Source organism: Cyprinus carpio, chromosome B22 (genome assembly GCF_018340385.1).
Source record: "Cyprinus carpio isolate SPL01 chromosome B22, ASM1834038v1, whole genome shotgun sequence".
NCBI classification, from domain to species: domain Eukaryota; kingdom Metazoa; phylum Chordata; class Actinopteri; order Cypriniformes; family Cyprinidae; genus Cyprinus; species Cyprinus carpio.
In genome coordinates, this window is record NC_056618.1 from 21806361 (window position 1) to 21824875 (window position 18515).

Here is an 18515-nt window from a genome sequence, read left to right on the forward strand (position 1 = left end):
GCATTCATTTTCAGTGATCAGATCATGATTGGATAGCACTTGAGCTTTGACTTTGATGGGTCAGGTTGTAAATTTAGCCTGATTACACTTCCATTTTCCTCTCTGTGTTTATTTGTGGTTAAAGTGCGCTTTTGTGGATTCTTGCCTTTTAAATATTTTAATTTTGCTCTCACAATTAAAATAGGCTTCATTGAATAATTAAATAAATGCTGATTTATAAATGTAATATTTACGAAAGTGAAAATTTAGTTTAAAAAAAAAAACTGAATATATGATGGCCCAAAGACACTCTAATCTTTTCTGTCAGTTCTTGGTGTGTTCTGTTCGTTTGTCTTGACCCTGTCAACCAATGCGACAGACCATTAGGCTGATGAGATTTATTTATTGTGACATTTTTTATTGTTTGAGTAGAAGCAATTATAAAGAACTTATTATTTTGCTTAATGACTTGCCGTTTCAGTCACGGCACGTTTTCCTCACTCACTGGAAGAACCTCACGCGCCGAATGACAGCTACTAGGGTCAATAAAACCCAGTGAGGGATATTAAAATTAATGCATCACATTGAGAATGACGGACCATTATCATTTGCTGTTATTATAGTCTACTAAGTAAGCACATTCTCACTTTCTCTCTTTCTCTCTCCAAGCCTGGTGGCTTGTGCAAAGCCTTGTGATTTATCCATTTTCCTCCAAGGTTTCTCTTCCTGTTATTATCTGGCTTAACCCCTAGTAACATGTGTACGTACCAGTAGTGATTACTTTAAAGCTACACAGGGAGCCCAGTACAAACTATCTATCTATTATACAACAGTTCTTTCTGGTCCTCGAATCTGATTGGCTGAGAGGAGCGTGATATTCTAGTGATAACACAACTCCAACTGTTTCACCGTTTGTATCACTCCGCTTGCTGAATTTTTCACCCAAGTGTCTTGACAGTAGGGCTGGGACGATACGCTAATCTGCCGTTTCAATACTATCCCGATATTTGTGTGCCGATTCAATATATATACTGCGATAATTGAGTATTGCGATTATATAACTATTGCGATCCGATATTACAATTTATTGTGTACTTGTTTAGACTTTAATTATGTGGTTTGTTAACAAAGATAATGTTTATTTGAAAATTTACTTTGACGTTTTTGCAGATGTGAGCTCCAGGGCGTCAGCAGGCATTCAGCACTCATGAACCTGCCGAGCCAGCCATATCGCACTGCTACTTGTGTGATATTGCTCATATTTTAGTGAATGTTAGTGAATAAAAACTAGTGCTGTCAATAGATTGGACTGAACACTTTCAGGGAGTTTAGCAGCTTAAAATGGTCTGATTGCATACACAGAAGCAAAATTGGGTAAAAGGTTTAGAATAAATATTGTGCTTCAATAATTTTGCATTAAATTATTTTAACACGTTAAGGATTTTTGAATTTATCGCATGCGTTAGCACACTGATAGCCCTAATTAAAACGTAAAATGTCACACAGCACTCATGCACAAATTGTTAGCTTTTTTCTACATAAATATGTCTATAGTCAAAGGGCGCAAGTTATATATCCCCTAGTGGTGGGGATGAAGCATTGCACAAAAAATCTGTAACCAGTCCCTTGTAGAAATATACTTTTAAGGAATCTCTAATATAAAAAAACATCACTTATCTCCTTTCTTAAGAAGCACTAAAGTAAACAGACATGAGTTCTTTGTGGTCTTCCTCTTAAGTTTCACCCTCTCTCATCGTCTTAACCCCTTAGCCCATTTTCCTCATCTGCACTCTCACACTCTGTTCTTGCCTCATACTCGATTAGAGATCAGGACATCTGTTTTAACGAGGTTTGGCAAACATTGTAATGCATGCGATTACGTGTGCTGTTTGCACACACACACACACGTGCTCACTTGTACACGTGTGTGTCTAGGCAGCAAGGCAGAGTCTGAGCTGTGATGTATTTTTAGATTTATGGAAACCTAGAAATGTCCCAATTCAAAGAGCTGGGTTGTAAGCTTAGCCATCTTTCACCATTACCGAAGCAAGGCGTACGTTTTAGAGCATATCCATAATGCATACTATGTGTTGGCTCTGATCTCAACAAACGTTCGAGAAGATAGGAAGCTGGTTGTCAAGAAACATACTGTATCATTCCTGCCTCAATGTACTGCCTCAAGCAAAGAAGGTTTATTAGATGTTTACAAGTCTGCTAAGCTAATATGAAATGCATCCCAAATGTAAGAATTAATTATACGAATTTCGATATGCCATATTTCCGAGTGGAACATTATTCAATATGAAACAAATGCAGGATGGAATGGGATTTTATTCATCAGGATTTTATTTGATCATGACACTTTATATGATGCATTTTTCATCAAACAATCAAACAGGGTTCCATAGCCTGAATGAATGAATGAATGAATGAATGAATGAATGTTCACTAGGTGACGTTAATCAAAATGATGTTTCAAAGCAAGTTATATTTAGAACATAGATTACGATCTTTTGAATAACATGCGCCTATGATTCGCTCACAATAATCATTCTCAATCTTTCAGGAATATATTCATAGAAAAGTCAATTGAGCATGAACCATTGGTTGACTCATGCCAAGCTAGTCAAACAATCAAACAGGGTTCCAGAACAACCCCTTGTCAACAATTGGTCAGACAAAAAAAATAAAATATATATAGTCCGACTCCAAACTCAAACCATTGGTTGACTCATGCCAAGCTAGGCTGCATTTCACAAAAACATTGTAAAACCAGTAGACCGTAGAGACCATTGGTGCCAATGGTTTCTACAATCTACTTAGGCTTACAATGTTTTTGGGAAACACATCTTTTACACCAACTTTACAATGGATTGGATTATGTATAGTTGTCTTTCCACATTAAGATGGGACTGGACAGTATTGAAAGGTATTTAGAAAAAAAAAACACACATTACCTTTTTTACTTTATTGTACATTTAGTGGTGTTTTAAATGTTGGTGTTGCTCTTATCGTTAAATTCAAATATCTAAGCTATGCTATCTATGTAACACTAAGCTGTACTTTTTGTTTTATTAGTTTCCCGAAAGGTGGCTGTATATCATGTTCTAAGTATAAAGTCAACAGGGTTGTATTTTCCATTTGAACCCTCTCATATACTGTGTGTTATAGGATCACAGCAGCTCATTAGACCAACCTGTTATGGCCTTTATATTTCACACTCCCTTCTGCTTCCTCAGTTCCCCTGGGTAATAAAACTGTAAACACGCATATGAGAGCAGACCATGTGCAAACTAAATCACAGTCAGGCCTGGGCTATTTTCACTGCCGATTATGGCCAAACCCCAGACGTACCTCAGTTTGATGATCCTACCCATTTACCAAAGAAAGGAGGGCCTGGCATCTTAGAACTACCTAGGAAATCAATTAAAAGGTACTTTCCAGTGTTTTATAAGGCTTGCTCTGAAGTCGTCTCTTTTAGCACATAAAGTGAGTGGCCGTCAATCGCCTTTATTGCGGGTTCGTGCAAGGCCTGGTTCAGGGGTCACAAGCTCTTAGCGTAAGACGGCATGGCGCCTGGGATGCTCGGGACTCTTTGAGCAGCACCGCGACTCAGCAGGGTAGCGGATAAGAGAGACCACAGGCATATGGTTCAGAGAGTGTGAGAAACCCAGAAGGAGGGGGGTAATGAGTGCTAATAGGCACAGGAAGAGGTTGAAAGAAAGGTCACCTGGAAATGTGGCGGAAGACCAGATGAGAAACGGACATGAGCGGAGATTAAAAGAGTCGGCCAGAGGTGGAGTTTTTAACAGGAATGGATTATGACTTCAATATTTACCCTACAAAACAGAAACAAAAAGAAAAAGTTTTTATTCTCCAACAGGGTACCAACATGTATACAGGAATGGATTATGACGTCCAGATGTCCCGGATGCATCAGAAACGAAAGGACATTGAGATGTTACGTAACTAAAGCTTTCCCGAAATTGATGGCCTTCAAGTGTAGATAGATTGACTGATCTAGTTTTCGCAACAAGTATAAAGTGGTGTCCCACCCATTTGTTTGGTTTATTAAAATCAGCTAATTGCTACACAGTTCTTGATCAGTTTGTCGCTAATTTATTTTCTTTAAAGTCATTTATGTTGGGGTTACAACAGTCATTTTTGTTGACTAAAACTGGGCAGGGAGTTTTTAGTTCCCAGCATGCTTTCCTGGAGAACTTATTGGAAAAATTGACTTTTACTAAAAGGGGAAGACATAACGTTTAATGTTTAGTTATGTTAAGAGTTTTTTATGTCAAGAGGCAAAGAATGGAGCTTTTGATAAGGTTAAGGTTGGGTAGATGAAGATTATGTTAGTTTAGGGCCCTATAAAATCCATTTTATTTATGTATTTATTTATTTTATCAAATTCTGTTTTATCTGTTTTAATTTTTCTAGATTCAGTTTTTTTTTTTCAGTTATAATTTTTATAGACTGTTTTAAAGGTTAAATATAATGTTTATTAATCAAAAAGCATGTCTAACTCTAATTAATTGAAATCATGAAACTTACAATATTTAACAGCAATTTATTTAAAAAAGCTATATGAAATATGTGTCATTATATATATATATATATATATATATATATATATATATATATATATATATATATATATATATATAGGAATATTTACCATAATTTATTTAGCAGAAAAATGCAAATACAATTTCTGAAAGAAAAAAATGTGTATATATATCTGCTTAATAATTTTTCTGGTAAATATTCCTTCATAAAAAATTTTCTAAAAACAAAACTAAAATGGTAAATATACCTTCATAAATAATGTTTTAATATCAATTTTATTAGCAGTAGTAGTAGTAGTAGTAGTACTATCATTACATTAACATATATTTCTGTCACAGTTTCTTAAAGTTAAACCAAACTTTTATTTTGTGTGTAGTAAACAAAAACGTGTCTGCTCCATTCATTCATACAGAGATGCGCAGAACATGCAGGATTCATATTTAAATAGTATTTTTGCAGCCTAATATTCACAGATACAAGTTCATGTCGCATTCTGATTTAAGTGACCTACTTTTGATTTATCCATCCAAAATTTAGCTAATTCCTTGACATTCCATGTTATAAAGTAAATTCCTTTTTTTATGACTGGATTCCATGATTCCATCTGCGTTTTCAATCACAGGGCCCTATTGGTTGTAAGTTTAACCAATGTACAAGTTATGGACTATGTTTATGGTGCATTAATGTCCATTTCTGAGCCGTCAAAATATGTGACTAAGTTTGTTTCAAAGTAGCTTGCTCATTTTGCACATATTTATAAGAACTGTACCTTATTATGCACAGTTTCTGCAGCTCATCAGGGCCCCCTGCTGCTCTGGAGCTCTGGGAAAATGCTTGGCAGGGCTGTGTGTTAATCCGTCCATGCTTAAATTCAAATCCATGCTGCTGACACAAATGTGTAGGTGTTTGGCACACTTCTTTTACAGATAAAATTGCTCTAGCTTACATGCCCCCCCCCCCCCCCACCCCCACCCCTCATCCCTCATCTCTCTTTGTCTTCCTAACCTAATTTTTCCTGTCTGTATTTTCTCAGTGTCCTCTGAGGACATTGGTCTGCTGGGGATTACAAAGATATTGCATGGTGTTCATTAAAGACAGCTTATCCTCTTAATTGAGACCAATGTTTGGGCAAAGCGCCATGCCAACTCATAACCACATATTTAAAAAGAAGGTCAGTGATTAGTGGTGAATGGCGGCAAGCTTAGCGTTTTCTGTACTGCAGTTGTCATCATGTTTTGATTTGTGAGTAAACCAAATAATATGGCCACAAATACATTGTCAACCAATTCTGATTATCTTGCCTATCAGATCTTGTCACAGGTACTGTATTGCTGAATTGCTCTGTCAGTATGTCAGCACTTGAGCTCCACTTCTGCCGCACCTTAAATAAACCTCGCAGTGTGTTTCCATAAATTCTTTTACTGAGCTTGTTCCTGAACGTTGTGCTATGCGGTACTTGTGTGGTAACGCGGGTGTGGTGTCTTGCAGAAGGGCTTGGTAGGGAAGCAAGCTTACCAAACACTTTCTCATTCCTCAGAGGCACACTGTTAATCAGGCACAGAGGACATGAGCAAGTTTTTTGGCCAGTGTAGGGATTTAAACCTCAGCCAGGCTCACCTGTAGATCCTTGCGCACCTGCTGCTGGTAAGCCGGTGCCTGAGGCAGCCTTTGCTCTCATCTCAAAGGAGTGCACTCAAATCCTCTCCCAGGAAAAGAAGATGAGAAAATAAAAGAACTATTCACATTGGTATGTCAGGGGCTTTGAAGATGAACTTAAACATCCCTCAAAAGAACTTCCTCTTACTGTTTGGTTGTTCACTTTTAAAACGAGGTCTCGCAATTTTCTTTCTAAAGTCAGTCCAAAGTCAATTTTCAAAAGTGAGAGTGTTCTAGTCCGTTGTGTCCACATTGGTGTTTTTAATAAATTAGCACTGATTTTCTTGTTTGAGTGTGGTCTAAAGAGCGGCCTCTGAAAATCTGTCAATATACTGTAATTCATAACATCAGTCTTTGAAAATCCTGCATAAATATTGTGATTTTTTTTCTTGTACCATGTGTACTACGTATATAATAATAACGTTTTTTATCTGTCATAAATTAGCTATGGTTTGGCAGAAACCTTTAAGGTGAACTAAACTTCTGCATTTTATGAAGAAAATGTAAGTTGTGTTTTCCCATTCAAAAACTGTTGCAATGATGCTAGGGTTCTGTAGGCAGTTGCCAAAGCGTTGCTATGAAATCACTAGGGTGTTCCAAATGGTTGCCTAAGTGTTGCAAAGCAGTTACTATGCTGTTCTCTCAGGTCACCAAAGGAGCCACCCGTCTGGGATGCGATTCTGAGTGAGGAAGTTAGTCCAAGTTCGTTAACTGTTGATATGTTGTTTATAGCTCTGAATAATATTGTCCAGTTGAATGGCAAAGACATAAAAAAAGAACTCTATCACCCCCTCAAGTACTGGAGCTAGCGCCACAGAAATAGCATACATGTATATGTGTGTATAGATATTATTTGAAATAATCAAACATGTAAAAAATCACAGTAGACAAAATAAAAATATGCAGTTGATATTGAACTCATGCAGAAAATTATTAAAGCCGATTTCCACCACAGAATAAAAAAGAATTATCACACAAATCTCAATTATATTCGCAATTCTAAGGTTTTATTTCACAATACAGACTTTTTATATAAACAAAATTTTGAGATATAATTTCGCAATTCAGACTTTTTTTCTGATTTCTGAGTTTACATCTTACAATTCTATTTTTTTTCTTGCAGTTGTGAGTTTTTATCTCACAATTCGAACTCTTCTTCTCAGAATTTTGTTTAATTTTCGAATTCTAAGATAAAATTATCTTAATTAACTTTTAATATTTTCTCACAATTCTGAATTTTTCACGCAATTGTAAATTTTTATCTCATAATTCGGACTTCTCAGAATTGCTTCGCACAGCTGGGATGCAATTTCAACTGAGGTGGAACCCCCTGGAAGGTTCTGACACCCCGGATATTTCAATATTTCTGTTTTAGCGCTATAATGGAAAGTAGCGTAAATGGCTTTTACTGTCAGTTTTCTTTTCAAGTCATCTACTTTTAACAGAGCAAGTTTGAAAAAATCTTGCTAAGCAAGTCAGCAAAAGCTATGTTTTTAGCAACCTGAATAACAACACATCAGGTTTAATAGCACAGGCAGAAATGCTTGTAAGTAGCCACGTTACATTTTCCAGGTGTTTTGTTCAAAAGACCTTCATTATTTGTAATGATCTGTTCAAAAGTTGATACCCTGATGTATTTTGCAGCATGTAAGTGAATATCAGAGAGGAATGCAAGGGAGAAGAATGGAAAAAGAGCACACATGGCATGAAGCCATGGAGCATGGAGCACCGCATGGAGCATTTCTTTGATTAAATAGTCACAGGCCCTGAAGGGATCGCACCAGTTGGTTTGAAAGCTACCTACTAACAGTTTTACTTGAAGGGATTTGCTTCATCTGACACCACTCAAGTTCCTCCACCGTCTCGGCCTGTTTGTCATCCTGCTTGACTATTTGTCTAGCTGTCCATCTCTAACAATTAGGCTGTCTGAAGAAACCCTTGATTTTTTCTGGACAGATGGAGGTGGCTGACAGGTGATTCTCTGTCAAGCTTTGATTCAGGGTCGTTGGCAGCCTGTCGATTTCCATCCAACACACGGACACGGCAGCACAAGGAAGCTTGACAATGTTTTTTCGGAACAGAAAAGAGATAATTCCTCAGGATTTATTTTTAGCTTATTCAAAATATTGCCTTGGCGAGCGTCCTGCATTCATAAAGAAATGCATCATCTCTTGATCTGCCTAGAATTAGGGGAGAATCAGTTTGCACATGCACACACAAGACCCATCTCTGTTAGTCTCTCTTGCTGCATTCAGAATGGCTAGCGTACTGTTTACTAAGCAGTATGCACTGTATTCTTTATTGAAAATTGTGTGGAAAAAGTAAGCGCTATGATGTGATAAACATTTGAAACAGCAGTACACTACATTTGTTGTCACTTTACCTTATTATGCATGTTTAATTTAACAAGTTATCATTAATTTAGCATGTTTAATTAAATCTTGTGTAAAAATGTCATAAGGACCTAAACAAACTCTACTGAGTATGGGTAGCTAGTCACAATGTGATTTTAAACCATTGTATTTAAAAATGTACAAATCAAAACATTACAAGTTAGTTCAAGTTTGTTAACAGTTAATATGTTTATACTTAATATGTTTATATGCTTATAGAATGAATATTTTTTCAAGTTTTAGTCCAAGTTTTACCCCCAAACAGGAAAGGTCCATTAGGCGGGATTCGATCTTGTGACACCTGAAGTGCAACTGTGTCATATGTCGCCGCACTGCCCACAAGGCTATTTTTCTCGCAATTGTGAGTTTGTATCTTATAATTCAGAATTTACATTTCGAATTGTAAGATAAAAATTTGCAATTACCTTTTTATAATTCAGACTTTTCTTCTCAGAATTCTGTATTTATATTTCGAATTGTAAGATAAAAATTAGCAATTACCTTTTTTCTCACAATTTTTTCTCGCAATTGTGATTTTTTTTATCTCACAATTTTGACTTATTTTCTTGCGAATTTATATCTCAAACTGTAAGATAGAAAGTTGCAATTTTTTCTAATCTTGAGGAAGAAACAAGCTTCCATAGGAACTGCATTGCATTGTGAGATACAGTAATCCATCCAGTGTGCTTTGGTTGTTTTTCTTTTATTTTTTCACTCTGTCTCACTATCTCTCGCTCTTCATATGTTTTTATTTAATGTGCAAAAAAATCCCAGCTGTAATATAAGTATGCATATACATATTTGGGTGTCCAGGCACATTGTCACACAGATTGTTCCTTTGTGTGCCAGAGCGGGAAGAAAAGCTTCATCTGTCTTGTGTCTCGGGGTCCCTCGTCAGTACGCATTGATATGCAGGCCACACGCCTGTGCTGCTCACGGACTGCAATGAAGGGCGGGGATGCGATGCGTAATGACACTGAAGGCTCTTTAACACCACAATATGCAGAGCGACACGCGGAATATGATCTTGGAATCTCACCGCTTGTTGACGTACGAGGCTACACATTTCAAATGTGATTTAATGCAGTTGAGCATGTTTGAAACCTGGCCTCTGAGAGCCACACTATGATAATCAGAGACTTACTTATTTGTACATATTTGTACTTTTTTAGGGGTTCAAGCACGTAGTGCTGAAACCCTATTGTAATTGTTAGGATTTTTATTATTATTAATCCGCGCTAAAACTGATCGGGCAGACAAAACCGTAAGGCCTAGAAAGCTGAAACTTGGTCAGATGCTAGTAGTTTGGCTCACTACTCAGATCCAAAGACTCGCTACATCAATCAAAAACGCAAAACTGCTCATAACTCCTAGACCTTTTGTCGTAGACTCTTTTGGAATCCTTGGGTCAAAACGAAGAAAAATGTAGAAAGTCAGATTGGCTCTAAGAGGTCTGGTTTTCCTGTCACTTTGAAGTAAATTCAAAACCTACTTTTGTGAACTATTAAAAAAAAATGGAAATGGCAAAACGTTCGTAAAGGGTAGGGCTAATATTACTAAAATGTCTATAACTCTTGAATATATATAAAAAAAATAGGGCTAATATTACTAAAATGTCTATAACTCTTGAACGAAATGAGATATCTTCACCAAAATCGGTACTCTTGAACGAAATGAGATATCTTCACCAAAATCGGTACACATATGCATGAGCTCAATCTTTGGTCAAATAAAAAAAAATTGCACAGCTCTGCCACTTGGTGGCACTATGAGATGGAAAAAACAAAAACAACTATAACTTTGTGAGCGTTAGTCCAATAGACCTGAAAATTGGTTTTGCAGTGTCTTTAGCCAATGTGCCATAAGGATCTATGAGTGCATTACTCAAAAAAAAACATGGACGCCATCGGCCAATGAAGTTTGAACAAACAAGTAAGAACATTGAAACTCGGTGGGCATGTTCAGCCCATGACCCTAAAATTCTGTAAGAACTTTGAAATAGATCGGCCACTGGGGGGGTGATGTTGCATTTTTCAAGTTTATAAATGATTGTATATTGCACAACATTTCACACATCCTCACAATATGCATATCATTTGATAGATCTCCTAATTCTGAACAACTTTGCCTCTGGGACTAATGCTGTCAATTAAATTGTTCATTAAATATTCTCAATTATATTAAAAACCTACTTTTGCGAACTAGTCCTAGGTTTTTTGCTCAATCTCGATCAAACCACTGCAGCACAATTGTCTGGACTCTCTACATCAATAATTATCAAAAAATAAAAAATGTTGAATTTTGTCCTTTGATTAGCTATAATGGGGTCATTTGAAAAGGGGGGCATGGCCAAATATACTCAAAAGCCTATAAAACCTAAATGAAAACTCAATACTTTACAAAACTTGGTGAAAACATGTGTCAGATGAGTTTTAACAAGTATGCAAAGTTGAATAGAGATCGGATTATAGGTGGTGCTATAACAGTTAAAAATGCTTCAAAAACACAACATTTTTATAGTAAAAGAAAAAAAAATAAATCCACAAAAAAAAAAGTTAATATATTAACACAAACACTAGATCTTCATATCATATGATAGATCTCCTCATTCTGAACAACTTTTCCTCTAGGCCCACATTTTTAATTATATAGTGTACCCAAATGCCTTTAAATCCTGAAAAAAACTGTTAAAAAATCACAAATCTATGTAAACTCATGCATTATATGATTCTAAACAATTATGCAAAACTATATAACTGAGTTCATTCTATCACTTATAGTTATTTTCTCAGGCTTGATTTAGGTACTGATACTCAGATTATAAAATAAATGAGATTATTTAAAATCATTATTACATTTAAAATCACCTTTAGTCAAAGTTTACCACTTCATTAAAATATTATAAACAGGACACTTCTACTAAGCATTTTATTACCTGAAAGTTATTTCAAATATCTATATCTACTACATAATGTGTGTCTGTGTGTGTGTGAGCATGCTTAGTCTGTATTAAGCAAAAGAGTGTGTCTTAAGTAATATAGTTCAACCATTTCATTACTCTGTGTGTGTCATCGTATTCTCAATCATGGATGTGTTCTGGTGTCTGCTATATATTTCACGTTGGCTGAGACCAGGGCTGTGCACAGTGGGGTGGCCCAGTGGCTAGAGCCACTGCCCCTTTGCCCTCATCAGCTGAGGTGCCCCCTCACCAACCCCCCCCCCAACACCCCAGCACAAAGCTGTCTGTTACCGCTTCCTCTAATCTGCTCGGTTTTCCTGCCGCTCCGCAGCATCACTTACAATCACCATGCAGTTCACAGGACAGTGCACATCCCCGAAGGTCATTGCATTACCAGGTACAGGGCCGTGCACAGACATTTTGAGGGGCAGTGGCCCAAACCAAAAAAAGGGGGCACAAGTAGGGTGGGTTTTTGTTAATACGAATTATCCAGTTGTTACAAATATACAGTTAAAAGAGAAGACAGCACACTCTGTAATAATTGACTTTATTGTAGCTGTTTTGATTAGAGTGGGCTCCCCCTCACTTTCTGAGCCTGCTTCTGCCTCATCTTCAATGGAAGTAGAGGAGAGTGGGGTAAGTTGAGCCAGTGCATACACATTGGGGGATGACCATGTATTTTGGAACCACGCATCATTTCTGCCAGACTGTGTAAAGGAGAAACACATTGGGGGAATTGAAGGCACCATGGCCATAGCCAGGGTTTGAATATTATTGTGTTCTGGGTGGGAATTGAGCTGTAATAACCCCACTCATTATACAGTATACACTGAACACTTTAAAAGAGACAGGTATGTAAATGTTTGTGAAATATGTTTTCTCTGTTTTGAAGGAATGAGCATTAATTTATATCACATTGCACCATTAGGTTTGGGGTATATCATTTTATCAGTTTTTTTATTTTTTATTCAGCAATACATGTTTACTTTGTCTGTCACCACAACAATATTGGCATCACTACAAAAATATGAAATAGCAGAGACGTAACATACTTGTTCTACAGATCTCTGCACTAATGTTATATGCAACTTTTTTGATAGCTTGATAACGTTTCTGACAAATAATATCATGATGTGTTTTTTGTTGTTGTTGTTGTTTTTTTCGCATTTGCCTTAACCGTATGTGGTATCCTGTCAGCAATAGCATGTCTGTGGGCTCTTTTGATTACTATCAGTTTAAGTTCTGGCAGTGTTGCCAGACATTGCTATGAAAACAAATAAAAATAAATACAAAAACATAGTCACTAATGGCCAACAAACTCTGTTTAGTCTGTTTTTAGGAAGATTACAACAAACATATTGTTTCAGAGATGCAAACAAGTAAATATTTAAATTTAAACTTCATTTGGTTGGTTTTATGTTGTTAAAGTTAACTTTAAGAAAATAAAATATTGACTGTCTGTAAAATTATTAAATTATTATTTAAATTATTATTTATTTCACATGGGTTTGAATCAGATTCGGTCAGATGGTCATTTTATACCCAGATGGTGCATCTTACCCACTGACTCGACCCGGGTCAACTTACCCCAAACCCAGGGCAAACTGAGCCAAAGGGAACACTTTTTTATAAGTCATATTTTTAGAACCCTTTGTCATATACATTCTGATCATTTAAAATGATAGGAATACTTTCATTAGGATAGGATAGTTACTTTCATTGTACTTGGGTAAGATCTGGGTATAAAATGACCATCTGACTGAATCTGATTAGAACTCATGTGAAATAAATAATTACTGATAGTAATCAAAAGAGCCCACAGACACGCTATTGCTGACAGGATACCACATACGGTTAAGGCAAATGCAAATGCAAAAAAAAAAACCATGTCAGAAACATTATCAGCGCTATAAAAAAAGTAGCATATAACACTTGCGCAGAGATCTGTAGAACAAGTATGTTACATATATGCTATTTCATATTATAGTTAAATTTTCACAAAGTCATGCCAACAACATTCATAAGGGCACAAGACAAAGTTATCATCTATATGGCAATGGTTATTAATGAAAACTATAACAGTAATAGGCCTATGTATTGCTGAATGAATAATAAACAACTGATAAAATTATATATACCTACTGTAACCTAAAGTAATGGTGCAATGTGATATAATTTAACAATGCTCATTCCTCCAAAACAGAGAAAACATATTTCACAAACATCTACATATCTGTCTCTTTAAAAAATTACAGTGTATATAACAACTCAATTCACAACAACAAAACACCAACCATAAAACACTAACTACCAAAACCTGCCTACCATTCACTTTCTCCTTTACACAGTCTGGCAGAAATGATGCGTGGTTCCAAAATACATGGTCACATGACACTAAAAGTGTACAGTTGCCAAGATGCACTGGCTCAACTTACCCCACTCTCCTCTACTTCCATTGAAGATGAGGCAGAAGCAGGCTCAGAAAGTGTGGGAGAGCCCACTCTAATCAAAACAGCTACAATAAAGTCAATTATTACAGAGTTCTCCTCCTTCAACTTTAAACTTTAAACAACTAAAAAATTCATAATAACAAAAAACAACAACACACCCTCCTCCCTCCTCTTTATTTTGGTTTGGGCCACTGCCCCTCAAAATGTCTGTTACCGCTCTGCTAAAGATCCGCTGATTCCACTAATCCACTAATCAATAACTTGAGTGCTTCTGTATGTCTTTTTACCATACTTCTATTTCTATAAATAAAATATTGCACTCAATAACTTCACAAAAATGCACTCTAGGCTAAACCGCATTAGCACAAAAAAAACTTTTCTAAGTACTAAACCGCAGATACACAGGAGATCTGATTGAAAGACTCTTAGGTTGACCATAAAATGGTGAAAGTGAGCTTTTTAGCCCCTCAGCTACAGTCTTACCACAGTGAATGCATAAAATTGTGCTTCTCTATGATTTTTCACTCTCGCTGCAGTCAGGCGGCATAAAAAATGCATAGCGGCGATAGCATCTCTCGCTCTAGCTCCCTAAGCCATGACTCAAGACAGGCTTAACGGGGAAAGTTGTTTGCTAAATGTCAGCCGGGTCCAAGAAGCTCTTACTCTCCTGAGGACCTCACAGACCCAGTGTTCAGTGACACTCAGGGGAAGCTATTTTGAAACCTTAAGGCCCCGATATACTTCAACTTCGAACAAAATCAGGCCGAAACGAAGTTCGTTTTGAATTCGTTTCGGCAGTTCAAAACAGCTGACCAAAGCGAACTTTCTGTGGGAGCTCGGTTGGCTCTTAAAGACCTTTGAGCTTCCATTGGTCCGTGTCGGTTATGCAATCGGTGGGTGTGTTCTGAAACTCCACCATTTTTGACGTGCAATTATTTTTCCCGGTTCGTTTCTCATTCAACAGAGGTCAGGCAAAAGAGAACAATATCTCCAGCCTAGTCACTAGCAACATGAATACACTGGAGTGTAGAATAGCTGAGCTGGCACAGATATATCCGCACCTGTACGATCGCTCACGGAGAGACTTTAAAGATTCAGAGAAAGCATTTAATTCCTAGAAAGAAATTGCAACGAAGCTTGTTGTCGACGACCCGGAGTTATGCAAAAAGCGACGTAGGGAAACATGCAAGACAAGTTTTCCAAAGCCATGAAAAGAATGAAAGGAACGAGTAAAGATATAAGGTAGCAAGTAACGTTACCAAATTCATGTGTTTCAAATAAATGTTACACCATACTGCTGCTGCTGCTGTTGTTGTTCTTTCAATAAGCGAATTTAAAGGGTATACAATAAATGAAATGCCAAATGAACATACAATAATAAACCTTTTTTTTCATCAAAAGTAAATCATGAAAACAAAAAAAAAAAAAAAATAATAAAATAACCAATCCAGTTTAATAAAATAAATGAAAACAAAAAAAAGTAAAAAAACAAACTGACGCCAATATTTTTTTTCCACATCATGCTAAAGTTTTACAGACTATGAGACATTCACACTTCCCATAGAGGACTGCTTATGGTTCTTTTGTATTGCAAACATGATACTTGACTCTGAACTGCAGCTAAACGTTATTCTTTTGTCTATAATATTCTGACCATTGGTGCCCGTCTCACACCTAGATTGCTTACACTTCATCTTTTCATCATTGTTATGTTTAGGGGATATGCGTGAGCATCGCGATGAATGTTTAAATTAATCTACACCCCGCCTCCAACAGCGCGGGGGTGTCAGAATGTTCGAAAACAATATACCGTCACTCAGCCTTTTCGAATTTCTTTTTGCCCCCAAACAAAGAACGAAAACTAACTTTGTTTGAAGTATACCGGGGCCTTTAGCCTGTTAAGCTACAAGCTAAAGCTACTCGTCGTTCAGCTACCCTTTAGTAAACACAGTAGTTAGCTACACTACATGCTACTAAAACAGCAAACAACCCTGAAGAGAGTAAGAGAGAGATTGCATGATTTATCAGGCATAAAAACAGTAAGAATTTCAATTTATAACTTGAACTTAAAAATGTGTTGATAAACAGCAGATTTTCAGTTAATATTATGTTGTAGTTTTAAGGATGTTGTCATTTTTTTTTGTTTTTGTTATATCTCATATGAGTCACTCACACATTACAGACCTTTACAGAACACTGTATGAGATTCATTTGTCTTTATTTATGCTTTTCCTGGAAGTGTGACATCATGTTTGGCCTTTTCTGGCATCAGTCTAAGTTTCAAATTATATGGGGTTTGATATATGATGTTATTAGAGTAACTGACATCTTTGGTGCCATAACTAGGTTAAAAACTCTACTTAAATCATATTATCTTCCCATTCCATCTGCAGGCGAGCATCTCCACATCTGCCCAAAAGGTTACACCTGCTGCACCAGTGCCATGGAGGAAACACTGTCGAACCTGAGCCGCCGGGAATTTGAAGGGCTGGTTAGGGAAGCGGGACGTTCCATTCAAGCCTCTCTTAATGCCCAGTACAGGACCTTTGACAGTGAGTCCAAAACTCAAATGCTTTCATTCTTGCAGTTGGTTGCGTTTTGATGCACTGTATTATGTCTCACAGTTGCTAACACAACTGTTCAGTTTTCCCTCTGTAATGTCAGCAAGATGATTTTCGAATAAGCCAAACGTTTAAGTTCTCATTTTTCCACCTAAAGTGTGAAGGTGAAAAAGAACAGAGCATCAACTGCAGAAACTAGATTTAGAGGTTTTACAGTGTACTTGTACTGTCACAGACAGCTGTCTTATCCAGAGTGGTAGTTTATGAAACTTCATCTGCTTTTAGTTAACATTTTTCCTTTACCCTTCTGTGGATTTTACGGCATCAGGGTTAATGAATGTGAAGGGTTAAAGAGTTGCAGCACTTTGAAGCCCAAACTCTCTCCTGGGTTGTGTCATTGTGAGCTTAGATAAAAGGAAAACTCTAAAGCTCATATTCCTCACAGGGCAATTACAGTGGGTTTTTATGGCCCTTTACTGCAGTGCATGATAAACTGTGGTGACACACAATAATGATAAGAGATTTTGATGCAGTTTTTCAATTCAGTGCATTTATAAACAGACATGGTGTGTGTGTGTGTGTTGTGTGTGTGTGTGGTGTGTGGTGTGTGTGTGTGTGTGTGTGTGTGTTGTGTATATAGATATAATATATCTATACACACAATAGAAGTGTGTGTGTGTGTGTGTGTGTGTAATTTTGATGCAGTTTTTCAATTTACTGATCCTAATCAGACATTTTCAGGAAGTGTGTGTGTGTGTGTGTGTGTGTATGTGTATATATATATATATAATATATATATACACACTACCGGTCAAAAGTTTTTGGATCAAAAGTAAGACTTGTAATGTTTTTTAAATAAGTCTCTTTGCTATGCTTCATCAAGGACTAAACTTTTACATGTATTTGATCAAAAAATACAGATTTATGCAAAATGTTCTATTCCAACGATATAAGCTTTTTTTTCCTGTATTTTTGATCAAATAAATGCAGCCTTGATGAGCAAAAGAAACTCCTTGCTGTGATGCAAAGCTGAATTTCCATCAGCTTTTTTTTCCTGTATTTTTGATCAAATAAATGCAGCCTTGATGAGCAAAAGAAACTCCTGTAAAAAACATTCAAAATCATTCTGATCCCAAACCTTTGACTGGTAGATGTTAAAAATGTGGTAAGTTACATGAATGTTGAACATACATTATACTGTATGTTATTGAAATTATGGATATTTCTTGCATCTTCCCCTAACAGTAAAACATGAGGTATCACTTATTATTTGTATTTTATATTATCTGTGGAGGAATATGAAAAATATAAAATAATATCATTAAAACTGCAATGTAAACAAATTTTCCACAGAAAGAAATACTGTTTGTAAGTTCCATTTAAAGCCATTCAAAGATAATTTTTTGAAGTAGCTAGTAAAGTAACACATTAATTACTTAATAATTTAATTTACAAGAAAATATCTGAGTTATTTTTTCAAACAAGTAACGCCAGTTACTTTATTGACAGACATCTCTCCTGTCACCATGTTGAGAGAAATCTTAAGTAGAGAGGTCTTGTGTGCGATGTGTAAAAATAAAGCTTACTGTAGTTCGAGACTAAATGTGAACATGCATTAATTTCTCATTCACACAAAAACAGATTCAGTATTCTTAACAATGATTAAAACCTGTGAAATGCAAACTCAGAATATGATGTTAAATAACACAAATATACTTTATGCATTCACCGACCAATGTCTTTGCTGCTGAATTTCGTTGATCCAATTCAACCATATTAATAAGCAAAAATTACTTTAGATAAACTTACATTTGTGCTTTATTTTTTTTATTGCTGAAGAGTGTTGAAGCGTTGAAACCCTGCCCAGTTTTCTCAAGTAACTCAAAAGTAACGTAACACATTGCTTTCCATAAAAAGTAACTAAGTAACATCATTAGTTACATTTTTA

General features: G+C 36.3%; 1 protein-coding gene across 1 annotated transcript in view; it reads left to right on the forward strand.

Annotated features, from left to right (window-relative positions):
- gpc1a (glypican 1a) overlaps positions 1-18515 on the forward strand; it is a 37025-nt gene that overhangs the window by 10961 nt on the left and 7549 nt on the right. The window contains exon 2 of the mRNA XM_019064972.2: positions 16400-16558. Within this exon, the coding sequence (XP_018920517.1) occupies positions 16400-16558 (159 nt within the window). The remainder of the gene's footprint in view (positions 1-16399; positions 16559-18515) is intronic.